This window comes from Tinamus guttatus, unplaced genomic scaffold, assembly GCF_059628265.1.
Source record: "Tinamus guttatus ecotype Peru unplaced genomic scaffold, ASM5962826v1 Tinamus_guttatus_pri_ptg000056l, whole genome shotgun sequence".
Taxonomy (NCBI): Eukaryota; Metazoa; Chordata; class Aves; order Tinamiformes; family Tinamidae; genus Tinamus; species Tinamus guttatus.
Window position 1 is genome coordinate 1,239,371 of NW_028288590.1, and position 16,857 is coordinate 1,256,227.

Genomic DNA, 16,857 nt, shown 5'->3' on the forward strand with positions numbered 1-16,857 from the left:
GTGCAGGAGGATGTCTGTAAACCTTGTTTTCTCAGAAATGCACTTTCTTGTTGTACACTGGAATCCCTCTTCTTTTGATGCACTTGCATATACGCTTCAGTTCTCAGGGCTCCTCAAGCTCAAAGGTGTCCCGCTGATTACTGTAATTCATATTTTCCCTGGCCAGCTCTGCATTTCTCTGCAACACCAACTTTAAGAAAACAAGGATCATTATTTGAGATCATTCCTTCAGTTTAAAACAAAGAAAGCAAGTACTACAGTTGAGTTGTTGGGAGAAATTTAAGCTACCTCTTATGCAACATTGGAAAAGGAGCATCTGGCAGGGAGGCAAGGCAGGCACCTCGCCCTGTTTCCTCACTCCACCACCTGTGAGTGAGTTTTCACCATCCCACCTACTAAATGTATTCTCAGATGGGATTGGGAATGAAAAATATTAGCTAAACACAAGTACCAACATATGCCATTTTCCTACTTTCCTTCAAAAACTTTAAAGCCAGCTCTTAGCCCAAAATGCCACAGATAACGGAAATTCTTCAACGATTATAAAAAGCCCTGATTACCCACAGGTTAAGTTTGGAAAATAGAGAAAGCCTCCTTGCAAAATCAGCAGTTAAACTTCCATTGGTTTAGATTTGAGTCAATTTAGGCCTTTCCACCCTACAGGTTGCCTGTGGGGCAATGATTTTTAGGAGATAGCAGTTATTGACGCTATTTACTACAGCAACAGCATCCACAGATGAATAATTCTTCCAGCTAATACACAGCAGCCTCTGCATTGATCCAAAGAACATAATACAGGGGTTTTCCAAGTACTTTTATGGCTGCACCATGGCCCAGTCGAAAAATCTGATATCCCAGATTAATAGACGTAAAATTCTACAAACACAGAACTTTTTTTTTTTTTTTTTAACTAGGAAGGCAAAAAAAAAAAAATCCTCCAAAGCAAACAAACAAAACAAAACACATCAAATCTCTCCCTCCTGGCATGAGTATCTAATGTTTCTAGTGGCCTCTTTTCTGCTCATAACATAGATTGTAACATAAAAAAGCAATTTTGTAAATTGCTACAAATAATACATTTTGGAGTTGCTGATAAATCTAATGTCCATTCATGTATATGACAGCTGAGACACTATAAATAATTACTTTCATTTTTTTCTTCACCAGCACCGCTATGGGCCATACATCCTTTGCAACTCAATTCGAAACAGTAATTCTGGCTGCTGTATCTAATATCTGCCCATTATGCAACTGCAGTAGCTGTGCTGAAAAGAAGCAAAGTCTGGCGGAGAACTGTGATTCTCCAGTCAGAGACCACAGAATCAACTATGGTTGGTTCTGGATCTGCTAAAGTCAGTAGGAAACCTACTGCAATCATTAAATAAGACTTTTCTGTCAGAATTCTGCCAGTGACTTTACCATTAACTCACCATGGGACCCTGGCAAGTTGTTTCATCTCCGTCACCAGTTCCCCTACAGTTTCCAAAATCCATCTTCCACATTCACAAGCCATATTCCGACAGTATTACTGCTTTTTAAAGCACTTTTATTTTTAAACTGGTGACTTGCACAAACTCAGCCTTTGTGCCTTTGCATCTATTTTGGCCAACAGCAGTTTATGGGAGAGCAAAGGCAGCCGATAAGGAGCTTTTGGTAAACTTCTTACAATACCATACACAGCTGCATAATTGCAGGGTTTGTGTTTCTTCAGTTTTCTCTTCTTTTTATGTGTCTTTAAAAAACACAAGAAAATCCAGGAAAACGGTGTAAATACATGAACATACATATGAAATTAGGACATATCATTTAAACAGAACCTACATGATCTTAGGATGATCATAATTGTGCTATATAGTATGAGCTGCAAATGTATATCAAACATGAACATATGAATTCTATCTTACAGTTCTTGTTAGAGAATGAAACAAAGCCCTAGACTTCTTACAGAAAACATCTGCTTCTCTTGCAGATTAATAATGTGTATGTGATCCAAGGGAGCTGGCCCCAGGGGAACCAAACTGACTGCAGTTTGGTTGAGAGCCAGAGCTACATTAAAAAGCAGGAAAGAATAAAGTTAACAAAACAGCATTGGGGAGGATTATGTAGGATTACTTTTTCTGTGAACCTGGACCAGCCTGGTTGGTTCAATGTATCTTAACACTAAAGGAGTTTCTACAACATTGTAAGAGCCTGCCCCACTGCTTAGCTTGCTATCCCATTGCTACCCACCTTGCTATCCCATTGATTTTACCAAGTCCAAGCTAACCCATCTCAGGCCTAGTGAATATATAAATTCGGGTTGCTAAGAGTTAGGATTGCCAATGTAGAAAAGGCAATCCTGAAAAGGATATATTGATTTTCTGACCAGTAAAAGCTGCTGGTGATTCCTTGTTCTGCAGCTCCTACAACATTTCTGCATAAGTCCCTTTTTCTAAACAGCTTTCTTGGAACACAATGTCTCTGTGGGAGTGCTACAGGTATACATTACATCACGCATCCTACCACAATAATCCTAGTTAAACCCCACAGAATAAAAAATTACATCCTAATTAGTTTATCATGCCCACCAAACCTCTGCCACATGTGTCTCAATGCCCACAGGGAATAAATACATGATAATCATTGAACAGTCTGTTATCAAAGCTTGGGCTGTCTTTAAGCAACAGATATATTCCAGGGATTTCCTGTTTGCGTCTCATTACTCCAAAGCAACTCTTCTACCATCAAACTCTGCTCTATGTGCTACAAATTTCTTTCAAGAAGGTCTTCTTCACATAAATAACCAAAACCTACTTGCTAATTTAATGAGAAAGCTGGTATACGTCTGCCAAAAAGTGCTAATACGTAATTTAATCTGGTATACCATGTCTTGAATTTTTATTTTGCTAAGTCACTCATTTTCTGCAAGTTGTGGGCTAAATCAAGTACAGTGAGCATTCTCAAAAACCTAGAGTACCAGGAAGCTTTTAAGCAAGCTGCATAATTCACAAATGAAACTAAGCACACCATGCTTTTGGGCAGCTTTTGTCATACAGCTACTTATGTATTCTTCCATTTCATTAAAATAAAGAACAGTGAAAAAAGAATCTGAAGTGTTAACACTGGATCCAGAATGAGTTTTCTGAATTAGGCAGTAGTGGATGAGATGAGGGGAAAAAAGTGTTTTCTTCCCATCTCAAATCTCATTTACTTTTCCCATGCCTAGAAGAAAAATAAAACTAAAATTTCCTATTTCTGGACATTCAGATAGTACATATCAGATTAGATCTACAGAGGTACAAAATGAAATATAATTTTTGGTGCATTATTCGTCTTATAGTTTATTGCTCCTGCAAAACAGGTGCATCTTCTGTTCAGCATGTCATACATTTTTCTCTTGGGAGAGTGGGTGGTTCTAGCAAAAACAAAATAAAAATTAAGCTCTATAATAGAAAAACAAATTCAGCAGGAAAAAAAAAAGCAACACAATTTAATACTCTACTGTGCTAAAATAACCTACATTTTTCTTGACACTTCTGCAGAGTCTGTGACAGTGTCTGTGCGTTTTCCCTCAAGTTACAGTGATAATAGTGCCTAAATTGGACTGGAGGTTTTGGAAGGAAAAGCAACTTTTAACCCTCCATCATTCAGCTCATGTTTAAAGCCCATAAATAAATTGTGAATACAAAATAATTCAAAATCTGTAGGAGATGATTTTCATTCCCATACAATTGTCACAGTCTCAAAGTAAGGTGTAGCAACCTGAAAAAAAGCCTATGCCCAAAGACATCACTTCATACAGGAATGTGACTCGTTAAGCATACGAAGATGAAATGCAATCAGAATGAGGAAAGTTGCACTAATCTTTTTGAAAGTCGGCATTTCATTTACGTAGCACAGACGTCACTTGGACGGGGCACAGTCCTCAGTGTATCAAGTTCTGCAGGACAAACGCGAAGCTCACAGAACCATGTGCCAGAAAGGGACAACCACTTGCACGGGAAGTGTCATCTCATTAGCACTGCCGAACAGTGCTCATGCTGAATACCTGCAGAATTCAGGCTCCAAAAGGCTTCCTAGGACAGTGCAAAGACCCCAACCAGAGCTTCCACAAAAGCCTTGTTTCACATTATCACCCATTATGGCCAGCTGTGGAGTGAGGGGGGGAAACACACTAAATCTTACTGTCTTGCCATGTGTTTTCAATTCCTTATCCATAGGAAAAGCACTGTTAAAAGTTGTGGGAGTCAGTTACTTGTGGCAGATAAGTGTTGGCCCTTCCCCTTTGCTACAGCACAACCAGCAGGCCTGGGCCCTTCTTACCACCGCAAGGGCCAGGTTTTCAGCAGCTCTCGACGTGTCACTCAAACATCAACGATCCAGTGCATCAGCTAATTGTGAGAAAGAAAAACACAAACAACCCCCAACCAAGGGGCTCCAACTACCTCAGTTCTATACTGTGACTTTTAGGACAAGTCTTTAAGCCAAAGGCTCAGAAAATGCCTAGGTTTACGTAGCAATGCCCTAAGAGCTGCAGCCCTCAGAAGGCAGAGACTTCACTTCCCTTTTACAGTCATTGCATCATCTCCCTTTTCTCCTTGTACTCTCACCCACGTGCAGGAATTCAGTAGCCTCTTGCCTTCCCTCACAGCACTTAAATAAAATTAATGTTCTGGGGGTTCTTGGTAGAACTTTTAAACCACAAAACCAGAAAAGTGGTGTCGCTTACTTCCTCCTTCTCTCTCCTCCTTGCAGCCCATGGGACCCGAGCGGACGGAGATGCACAAACGACACGTGTCTGCGGCCCAGGAGGCGCCAGGCCCCGCGCAGGCCCCGAGCGCCGCGGGGAACCGAGGCTCCAACGCCTGCTGCTTCTGCTGGTGCTGCTGCTGCAGCTGCTCGTGGTACCCGCTCTTGTTCAAGCCTTGAGGAGAAGGGGAGGGAGGAGACAGGCAGCGTCTAGGACAACACGACACAACTTCTTGTGCTATGTGGGGCTATAAGAGATGACCATTTTCTTGTCCCATGGGCACTAAGGGTTCTGTAGAGTCCTCTCCTGTGCCTGCCTTCAGAAAATCCAGGTGTGTTGTCCTCTCTCTGCTCACTCTGGTCAGTGTAGGTTCTAGTTACTCAGGCGTTCAGCCCTGGCACCAAGCACGTGCCCAGTATGACCCTTCTGCTCAGTAGCGTTTCATACCCGTTCTGCACAGGAACAAAGTTTGTCCAAGCTGCTCCCATGAATTACTAAATTAAGCACTGGACTTGCAAAAGATACTTTGAAACAAAACCATATACAGATAAACTGTCTCTTCAAGCCCTCAGGTTTGATTTTGCCTCCTCAAAAACTAGTTAAGAGTTGGTCCAAGCTGTCAAGTGCCCGGTTTTCATTCCCTGTGTTAAAAGTCTCTTTTCACTCAAATGGGAAAGAGAAAAATTGCTTAGGTAAGTAAGGAGGCATTATCATCCTATTTTTTTTCCACAGGAAAGCATTATCTGGCAACGTTGAACAACTCACCAAAGCCACATCAGCAAACTGGTGAACATAAAATTTATTTGATCTCAGTGGTGTATCTAAGTATTGGTAGTGCTCCCAAAGCCTAAAAACTAATGAAAAATACGGAAAACGAAGAAGACGATCAAGGTATCAATATCCAGGTGATCAGGGTTGGACGTAATATTACTGTAAAAGCACAGTACTCCAGTAACTTTGGAAAGCTTTAGAATTTTCTTTTCCATGCTTGCTAGAACAACAATTTGCCACTGGCAAATTTAAACACTAAAAAAGCCAAAATACCACTACTGACACTACATATAAAATAGGGTCTCCAAATAATATAAATAGTCTTATGACATCTCTACACACAAAAGAAAAAAGAAAGAAAAACTTGCAAACCTCCCTCTGAAGTATTTCTATGCAACTCCAATTAACACAAAAAGGAGCTGTGCTGCCAATATGCTTTTGAAAAGTTGATAACATATTATCAGTGTCATCTTACACAATACCAAAAGCAGTACTCCTATCTCAGAAATCAAATCAATTTTCACTCTCCCCCAAAAGAACTAAAAATGTTGTGTATTATGTAAATAGTTAAATGTCTATACGGCAATGTCTAAAAGCCCAATCACATCACAGTTCTGTTGTGCAGAACATTATATGAATGTGATAAGATGTCAAGAAAAGGCATCTTCACAAGTTTTCTACAAGCAGCAACAAATGAACATGATTGATTCACTTCAAGCCCATTCTGAGCCTACTCTAAGGCTACAGTTTTGTTTAGCTCAGGCCTAGGCCCATAGAAAATAAAAATTGTCTTTTTATTGTCCAAATGAGTACTCATAGCAGGTAACGTGTAAGCAGTTGAAGGAACAGACCCAAACCTAACCAATCCCATAGAGCTGGAGGTGGAAGGAGATGTCCTGCTCTTCTACCTTTTCTTTGGAGACAAAATGTGCAATTCCTCTTCCCAATTTTTTGCTTATTTCATGGTATCTTCCATGCCCACCTATGCAAGAACTGGTTGGTCTTGACCTTTTCCTCAAACTGCCAGCTCTCAGCTGATCTGCCAGCCCGCAGATGAGTGCACACACAAAACTTAAATTAATTAGAAGGAAGCATTTCCCATTGTGCTCTTGCACAAGACAAGCGATGCTGAGTCCAAAGCAGTTTTTAGCCACCTCTCAGTTGCTCCCCGCCACCTCCTGCCTCGCAGCCTTCGCTTCTGCTTCGCTGCTGTGCGGTGGGAGCTGTTTGGCAGGGCTGGATGCTCCTCTGGCAGCTCTGCTGAACTTCATCAGGGCTCCAGGGAAAGACAAAGCAATACTAGAACATTTAAGTTTTGGATTTAGGACTGGGAAATACTGAACAGTATATATGTTAAATGGGGGTAGGAGTAGCTGAAAGAATTTGTAATCCAGAACTAATAACCGCATCTCCAGCACTTTTTTTGTTTTAATGACAAATTTACCTGATTACATTAATTTGTGCCGTCAACTCATGGCACCTGCTATGCATATGAAACTAATATCCCTGAGATTAGAGGCTTTAAACAGTGTGGGCATTATTTGCAGAAGACAAGGAATCATGCAGAACATAATTTACAGTAACTTACACTACAGGGCATTAAGGAAAAAAAACACTGGGGAAACAAAGCAAGCCAAAGGGAAAAACATTACTTCGTTGCTTAATAAAGGAGTAATGCGGTTACCTCACACATCAACTTTGCCAGACCCAAGTGATTTCACTCAAAATCAAAGGTAAAACTTACCGTATTCAAAGTTTTGTGGCAATCTGGGTCTTTTACTCGTTAATGGGTGAGACCAGCATTTGCACTGAAATAAAGGAAAATAAAGTCTTAAAAAGCCACAGCAATCCAACCAAAGCACAGACAACAAGCTGAGTGCTTCCTATGGATGAGCTATAAATCTCTCACAAGGCAAAAGCAGCCTGGTCAATCCCTTGCTATTGGCACTCAGCTTTCAACAGTCAGCTTAGATAACCAGCTCTGCCCTTTCGAATGCCAGTAGTATTTGGCAAGGCCCTAGGGCACCTGGCTCTCTGCTCCTGTTAAGCTTTCCAGAAGGTGCTTGGAGGTGAATAGGTACTTAAGTATCTGTCTTAAGTGTCTGTCCAGGATCAGGGTTTGATACCCTGCAGAGTGTAGGCTAAGTTACAGCCTCAACCCCCAGATCCCGGTGCAGTAACAGAGCTCTTCACGTGGCAATCTAGAGCCGCTTATTTCTAATACACACATGTTGAGGGATAGAATTAGAGAGAGATTTATCTATTAAGAGAGAGTGCATAAAATTTGCATTTTATCATTTAAGTTGATGCTAAACCACTTTTTCTTCCCCTCCCTTTTCACCTATTATTCCCAAGGACATTTATTTTATGTACACCTTGCTATTTAAACTGTTTAAAGAAAGTAATTTAATCAATAGGGTATACAAAATTACCCAAATTTTACGATGCTTAACACTCCTATTTACAGTTCAGAATCTGATAACTATTAGAGGCTACAGGGCAGCCCATTTTAGCTTTGAAATAATTTGGTTTTGTTGTTGTTGAGAAGAATTGTTTTCTAGTAGCAAGACATGCAAAACAAAATGCAATTAAGCTATTTATATTCCCCATTCATAAAGCCTTTCCTCAAAACAGCTCGAGTACTTTGAGCAGAAAAAACATGAGCAGGAATAAAAATAACAACCTACATGAGTCATGCAGCTGATTGGAGGAACATCCAGCATTCAGAATCCTCCTAATAGTAGATTTCGGATGAAGAAGGGGTGAAATGAGCCTCACAATGTGGACGCTCAGACAGCGCTGGCTCCTACAGCCGCAACTCAACCATGGCACTTGCTGCTCTGGCCATGCCGAGGAGGCGGCGCTGCCCTCACTCCGCACTCATGGCATTTCCCGGGCCTTGCCAACCTGCCAGGCAACGTCCCTAGGAATGGCACGTTCTTCTGCAGAAAGCTTTGGTGGCTTCTTACGCCTTTCTCCACTCGTATTCAGCTTACGAAGAAGACTGCATTCCTTTCTTCATCTCTTGGCCCCCCTCACTCTGTGAAAACTCCAACAAACATGATGACAATATACTGGTATATTCACTACCCATGATATACTCATTTTTTTCATATAAAAGAAAAAACGCCAGAATCACTGGCAACAACTATAGTATAGGACTGTGTCCAATATACCCCAAAAAGAATACAGCACTGCCGGTTTTTAACTGCTTGCTTTCTTTACTGAAAAGGTGAACTCAAATAGTTAGTTGGTTTAAATGTGTGATTCAGATCTTGCATAAAAAAAAAAATAGCTTACAGCAGGTAACATGATTGCTGTCCAGCTTGGTAACAGGAAAGGTTCCCCACCTTTTCAGTGCATGGACTCCCCTAGGCAAAAACGTCTCTCCTCTCTTGCCAACCTCCAGCCACTCGCCTTAAGCCTTAAAGTGTTTAAATTCTCCATCCCCCAGGAAGGTCTCTGCAGATTATGGACTAACACAGGAGCGAGCATGAGGAGATAACCAGTAAGTAGTAAGGCCACAAACATGACAAAGGCATGAGTTTAAGAAGAAGCAAGAAAGGGAAAAATCGATCGGTTTAACAAAAAGCCTTGTGATAGGTGAGATTACTAAGGACTAGAGCAACAAGCTTGCACCAAAGAAAGGTAAGATAATAAATGGAGAAATTGGGTATTTTATTTTCCTAGAAATTATAGCAGGTGTATTGCTCTATTTCAGCGGGAGGACCCGGTTCATGTATGTTGTGGGTTACAGTTCACTTGGAGCTTTTCGTCCTGACAAATTTCAAGCAGCTCTGCACATTATACAGATCTATCTGGGTGCACACACAGGTACAGGTTATTCCTCACTGAACTGTGATCACCTATGGCCTAGAATATAGGCACCATTTCATAAAAGGAAATATGCACGGTCTGAAAATAAGCTTTAAAGAAGAAGAAACCTTAGTAGCTGAAATCATAAAAGGAATTTTTAATAACCTGAGAGAGTACTAAGTTAGCATTTGATCAGAGCAGCAGGAGTAGACACCTACCCTTCTGAGGGACATTAAAAACATCTCTCAGTGATCACTAGTGACTGCAGCAAACATTGTATGCTACAAACACCAAAAACTAATACTCGTTTCTGGTCAGACATACTCAGTGATATTTAGCTATGATACATCTCCTTATGTTACGTTCTGGGCCTTATTTTTTTGAGGCATTTTCTCAGGGAGGTAATGAGCAACCATGCTATGTAGCTCTCTTTGCCCTTGAACTCTGGAGGATGTTTAATAGATCCAGCAGACATGTATAAAGCTCTTGCTTAAAACGTGAGCTCCAGTTACTGAACTCTGGCTTTCTTGCAACAGGGTCATCCCACCTGGCACCCGTCATGCCCTGCAACCTTAAAAAGTAGCCAGGGTTCACACCTTTCCAAAAAACTTTGCAGTCTAACTCACATAAAACCATTCCATCAAGCACACGAAATCCTGCCTGTACTACATATGGATTTGGTACCTGGTAAAGGGTACTCACAGATACAGAAATTAACCCTGAACAGAAAGCCTCGGGGAGACAGTCATTTTGAACAGTCATCACCAATGTTAAAGCTCAAAAGACTTACAAGAGTGTAAAACTAGTGTCAAGAGTTTAACTATGCTCTTGTGGCTTCTCACAGCTTCTATTTCTTTAGCAGAATTTTGTAAAATATTAGAGGTGAAGCATCTGGTGTAGGTTCATTGACCTTTATAAAGTTAACTAAATTTTTGTCTTATTCCTTGCAGTCTTACTGTTAGAAATCAAGATGAAGAGAGAACAAGAAGAACATCCCATGAACTACAAGCAGAGGGTATTCCAAATTGTGAGGAAAGGTACAGTCTTTATTAAAAATTATATTAAGCTAAAAATGAAACAAAACAAAAACTAACAAAAACACAGTAAATGTTTACAAGTTATCCGAAATATTCAAATAGCTATTACTATCCGTATGTCATTTAAACTGAATTTGTGATCACCTCTCTAACTCATAAAGAGCCAAAAGGTTTGATCTATAATTTTTTATCTTATTTACATGCAGCATATAACCACACCACAACTTTCATAAGACTGCAGATCAAAGGAGCATAGTAAATCTCCTTTTTTTCTGAAATAATTTTAAAAATTCATCCTTTTCCCACCCAGCAAGTATTTAACCAAGCCAACAGTGCTCAGCTTTACACAAAGAATAAATATAAGGGGGAACTGGGATCCCACCAAGTCACACAACTGTCGCTTCAGAATTGCTCAAACAGGTAGGAGCACCTGCAAACCACAACAGACAGGAAGGTTCCTTTTATATTTGCCACCATACTGCTTTCTAAATATTTTCAGTATTCAATATTTCAATTTTAACAATGATTCAACAAGGACCATTATGTATAGGGAAAAAAAAGGGAAAAAATCACTTATTAATCATAGACTTTGAGCAATAAACTGGAATTTCTGCATCAAAGTCCAGGCAATCATTTGTGTCTGAGCTTCTGATAACCCATTTTGAAACAGCATCTTACAACTATGTTAAGCAGAGTTTGCACGGGGGCAGTTCAGGCGAGGAACCTTGTGTTTCTGTTCCATCATGATGGCAGGCGCCTTCTGCCAGGTGGGAACAGCTTGGGCAGCCCTGGGTCACTTCCCTTTTCCTGTCCCCTCCTTCCTCCTCAAGCCCTGCTCCTACACTTGAAGAAGTCAACGCCTGGGCGCAGTCATTTGACAAACTCATGCTGACCCCGGCCGGCAGGAACGCTTTCCGGGAGTTTCTCCGAACCGAATTCAGCGAGGAAAACATGCTCTTCTGGATGGCCTGTGAGGAGCTGAAACAAGAATCCAACAAAAGTGTCATTGAAGAAAAAGCAAGACTTATTTATGAGGATTATATTTCTATCCTTTCTCCGAAAGAGGTACATTCCCTTCCCCAATACATTTTTTGCTGCTGTTTTGCACAGTTAATGCCACAAAAATACCCAGGGATAATTTTTCTCTGCATTCCACTGCTAGTAAGCATTTAGAAGGAAAAAAAGCAAACTCAGCACTGAGGTGAAACGGTCAAAACTATTTTCCCTTGCTGTTAGAAAACTGTTCACATTGCTATCCAGGCACACTAATGTGAAGTCTTTCATCTGAAGCACAAAGGTAGAGACAGATGAAGACTTCATCCCTGCGCAAACAGATTTTATATGCTGGATACATCTTTTTTTTTTTTTTTTTTCCCCTTTCTACTAAGAAGAGGAAGGGGATGCTTTATAGGCACGGCAGACTCAGGAAATCTGTTGCTTGCCACACAGCACAAATAAATTGCCCACAGAACAGCTGACAAAATATATTTCAAAAACTCATTTCAAAAACAGTTCAAAAACTGACTCTAACATTTTCAAAGCTGCCTGTCACTTCACTGTTAACAAATAGGTCATGTTTCAAAGACCTATCAGTTCACAGTTTGAACATTATCCTACAAAGAGACCGGAATTTTAAACATTCTAACTTCCTTGCAAAATTCATAACTTACTCGATTGTGGGGCAAATGGTACTTGAGCAGATAAAAATAATATTTAATCTAATCAGTCTGGCCCAGTAACGTTACTGTCTTTACAGAGACTATTGCCTTGCAAGGGAAAAAAAAAAAAAAAGAGAGACCAAAAGACTGCACACATGGAAGCATTACATTATATAGCTACTTGATGTTTACATCCAATTTTTAACATAGGAACTTGATTAATTAACAGCTTCCTAGCTTACAGTTTCCTTTTGCGAAATACTACTCACTCTGAATTCAGCCTCTTTACAACAGTACTAATTTCCATGGAAACCAAATGTCCCCCAAATTACAAATCCATTCTACTACAGAGCAGGAAATGGGTCTGGAAAATAAGATTCTACCAGGTTTTAGTAATAATGGTATTTCACATAGCATTGTTCAAAATAAGGTTTAATTTGTGAGAGAACACTTTTTTCTATGCTTGACAGACTATTATGACAAAGTTGTATTCAAATTTTAGCCATTTTTAGCCTATGCATATTTAATAATTACAGTCTAGAAGGGTGCTGCTTTTTCCAAGCCAAAAGAGATGGAAAGAAGAAAACGTGTACTCCGCACTGCTACCATTTACCTGACTTTTTGTTTCAACATGCAGGTCAGCCTGGACTCGAGAGTAAGGGAAGTTATTAACCGAAACATGCTGGAACCCTCCCAACATACCTTTGATGATGCACAGCTTCAAATCTATACCTTAATGCACAGGGACTCCTACCCACGGTTTATGAACTCTGCTATTTACAAGGACTTGCTTCGGTCCTTAACTGAGAAGTCCATTGAAGCATAGGATTCTTTCTTAAACGTATTTATTTGCAAGCAAATGGAACTCTGGGCTACACCGATCAACAGGGAATTTAGAATTAACCTGATATTTACCTGGAAATATCTCAGGCAAGTTTTAATACAGACTGAATGTTTTAAAACTGCACAAGGCTCTGACACAGTTTCCTGGTCAAAGTAAGTATTACTTTGCAAAAGAGAATGAAGAGGAAGATAAAACATTTACCTTTAAAAAGTTTTTTTTTTTTCTTCACAATGCAACATGCAACTCAGACACAACTCTCCAAAAGCGACCTGTCTCCAAAGTACAATTACCAATTGAGCATGAAAACTAAATTTTAAGTGGAGTGCTGGACTTGAAAGTCAAACCACTTACCCCATCCATCTGTGACCAAAAAAACCACAGCTGTGCTATCAGCATCTGTGTTATCCTAGACTGAGGCTTCCCATACGGTACAAGTTGTACTTGGCACAGGTACACTCCACTTGTTTTACAATATGTATTTAACATATGTAGTGGCCTAATGAAAATCAATATGGCAACCTCAAGTTTATGGAAGTTAATGGTTGTAATTATGCTGCCTATATATATAAAACAGTGACATTTTTTTCCTGAAAAAAGTGTTATTTTACTACCAAGAAACTGCTGAAAGCATTTTTAAGTTCATACTGCTGATGTTTATAAATTATTTATTTAAGAGGAGAAAAAGTCTGGGCATTTAAATTCTTAAATAAAGCACAAGAATTCTCATGTCTTGTTCTCTTCACTCTCTGGGTAGATGTATATCGTATCACAGAATGCTTAAGGTTGGAAGGGAGGTCATCTAGTCCAACCCCCCTGCACACGCAGGGTCACCTAGAGCACATGGCACAGGGCTGCATCCAAGCGGGTTTTGAAGATCTCCAGAGAAGGAGACTCCACAACCTCTCTGGGCAGCCTGTTCCAGGGCTCTGTCACCCTCACTGTTAAAATTTTTTTCCTTAAGTTCATACGGAACTTTTGGTGCTTCAGTTTGTGGCCATTACCTCTAGTTCTGTTGGTGGCCACCACTGAAAAGAGGCCAGCACCATCCTCCTCACTGCCTCCCTTGAGGTACTAATGGACACTGATCAGATCCCCTCTCAGCCTTCTCTTCTCCAGGCTGAACAGGCCCAGCTCCCTCAGCCTCTCCTCGTAGGGCAGATGTTCCAGGCCCCTGATCATCCTTGTAGCCCTGCGCTGGACTCTCTCCAGCAGCTCCACATCCCTCTTGTACTGTGGGGCCCAGAACTGGACACAGTACTCCAGATGTGGCCTCACCAGGAATGAGTAGAGGGGCAGGATCACCTCCCTCGACCTGCTGGAGATGCTCTTCTTAATGCAGCCCAGGATGCCATTGGCCTTCTTGGCCATGAGGGCACACTGCTGCCTCATGGTCAACTTACCATCCACCATGACACCCAGGTCCTTCTCTGCAGAGCTGCTCTCCAGAAGGTCAGTCCCCAGCCTGTACTGGTGTCTGGGGTTATTCCTCCCCAGGTGCAGGACCTTGCACTTGGCCTTGTTCAACTGCATGAGGTTTTTCACTGCCCAGTTGTCCAGTCTGTCCAGGTCCCTCTGGATGACAGCACAGCCCTCTGGGGTATCGGCTACTCCTCCCAGTTTGGTATCATCAGCAAACTTGCTGAGGGAGCACTCTGTGCCTTCATCCAGGTCATTGATGAATAAATTGAACAGGACTGGACCAAGGACTGACCCCTGGGGGACCCCACTAGCCACAGGCCTCCAACTAGACTCTGCACCGCTGATCACCACTCTCTGGGCCCTGCCATCCAGCCAGTTCCTAATCCACCTCACTGTGCACTCATCTATCCCACGCTTCGGGAGCTTGCCCAGGAGGATGCTGTGAGGGACGGTGTCAAAAGCCTTGGTGAAGTCAAGATAAGACGACATCCACCGCTCTCTCCTCGTCTATCCAGCTGGTTATTCCATCATCGAAGGCTATCAGGTTAGTCAAGCAAGATTTCCCCTTGGTGAATCCATGCTGACTACTCTTGAGCACCTTCTTGTCCTCCGTGTGCCTGGAGACAACGGCCAGTATGAGCCGTTCCATCACTTTTCTGGGGATGGCGACCAGGGTCACTGGCCTGTAGGTGCCTGGGAATGTCCACTCCTGGTTCCTGAGAGACTAGCAGCATGAAGCACCCTGTGTTTGCACACGTGAAGCTTCCTCAGTTATATGACATGTTTATTTTACAGACATTCACATACTTCACTGATAAAAGAAGCTAGAACTATTTGGTACTGAGTAGGCACCACACCTGATTTTTCACAGGTATCTCTCTATAAGCATTTTTGTGTACCTCAAAACTGGTAATCAGTTGAAGTTCTAGGAAGAAAATTAGTCAAATTTGTAAGAACGTTATTAGAGTAACCTCTCTACGAGATATGTTACAATCCCAGTATATTCAAATTTGGAGTTTATAGTAAACTTGTACTAAATCCTGTTTTTCCCACACACATTAATTTTAATGAACAAAATGACATTATGGCATATGGGCCATACAACACATGGACAGAAGGAGAAGAGCAAAAAAATAAACAAAAATATTTCTCAGAAGAGAACTATAAATTCATCGTTCAGCGCCATCACTGTTATCATTCCACAGCCTAATTCCAGCACTATAAAAAGGACAAAATGGGACTTTTTATCTCTGAAAAAGCAAAATGGGTGTAATTTAAGAAACCAATTTACTTGCTTCCTCGATGCACTAGGCAAGAGAAAGCATTGACAGAAGAAAGAGAAAATATCAAGCAAGTTGAAAATCTGTTTCATTATTTTTCAATCTATGGTGTCATGGGGGAAGAGCTGACACAAAGTTAGTTTGAGGGGCAGGGGAAAAAAAGTCATTATGTCATCAGAAAAGAAAAAATAAAGAGTTAAGGGAATTCCTTCAACATAGTACTAGTTAAGGCATGTTAAGGACTAACTGAGGCCCAGCTAGTGGTTGTCCCTGCCCAACACTTCAGTCGTACATCAGAAAAGTTCACAACAGTGAAACAGTGGATTTAGTTTAAGTTCTCTCTTCCCTCCTGCAAAGATACTTCAAAAAGAATCTGATGACAAGCCTAACAATTTTATATAATCCAATATCAAATTTATTATTCTCTGAGAAATAGATATACTGAAATTGAAGGGGAGAAGAAAAAAAAATAACAGGATTGATTTGGGTAATTTTATGGCTAACATCAGATTATTAAAAGAAGAAAATAATGCTTTCTAAGCTTATTTTCTGTGTGTCCCAACAGCTAAATAAAATTTGTACAATTTTCATTTTACTTCTGTATTGCAACAATGAGATGATCCTTCCTGAAACTATCTCAAACTTTCATGTCTTTTCTTAGGTTAAAGATTATACCCGTGACCCATGGCAGAATGCTAGTCCCCTGATAGCCTGCAAGTGTCTCTCAACACTCTGCCTCACGCCAAAACAAACAAAATATTAGTATTAGGTAATTCTGAGACTGTTTAACGCTGGATTTAAAGAAAATTGAACAAACCATGGCAAAAAAAAATACCCACAGTAGAGCTCATAGATTGCATTTCACTACCATATACTTTGTAATTACACACAAACTTATGTCTTCCCAGGCAAATATTATTTCCACTAAAATGAAGAAGTTACTACAGTGAAACTGTTACACAGTAGGAGGACAAAAACAAACACTGGCACAAGGTATTCTATATAATTGGTTAAAGTTTGAAATTACCACAAAAATCAATTTAGCATAGCTTGAAAATAAGCATGGCTGGTTTGCCTTGGCATTTATGTACCTGCAGGATATCATTAGGCCACAACAAGCTCCCAGGCTGCTGGTATTTGTTCCTCAGCACCTGCACTTTGCAAAGCAGTCACTCCTGCAGCCAGCCACGTCGTTAGACTGCTCTTTCTGTGCGCCTGCTGAACAGTATTAAAATTGTATGGGCGCCCTCAAGCCAGCACACCGACTGCTTTACACTGACCTTTAAATTCCAAACTCATTAGC

The 16,857-nt window shown here is 40.8% G+C and overlaps 1 protein-coding gene and 1 long non-coding RNA gene across 4 annotated transcripts in view; both read left to right on the plus strand.

The window, feature by feature from the left end:
* RGS20 (regulator of G protein signaling 20) overlaps positions 1-12,959 on the plus strand; it is a 37,137-nt gene extending 24,178 nt beyond the window's left edge. For all 3 annotated transcript variants that reach the window (XM_088540169.1, XM_088540167.1, XM_088540168.1), the window contains exons 2-5: positions 4,735-4,883; positions 10,267-10,353; positions 11,184-11,418; positions 12,649-12,959. In XM_088540169.1, coding sequence (XP_088396295.1) covers positions 4,735-4,883; positions 10,267-10,353; positions 11,184-11,418; positions 12,649-12,837 — 660 coding nt within the window. In that variant the 3' untranslated portion in view covers positions 12,838-12,959. The remainder of the gene's footprint in view (positions 1-4,734; positions 4,884-10,266; positions 10,354-11,183; positions 11,419-12,648) is intronic.
* LOC148595817 (uncharacterized) overlaps positions 1-16,857 on the plus strand; it is a 297,456-nt gene that overhangs the window by 280,571 nt on the left and 28 nt on the right. The gene's annotated exons all lie outside the window — the stretch shown is intronic.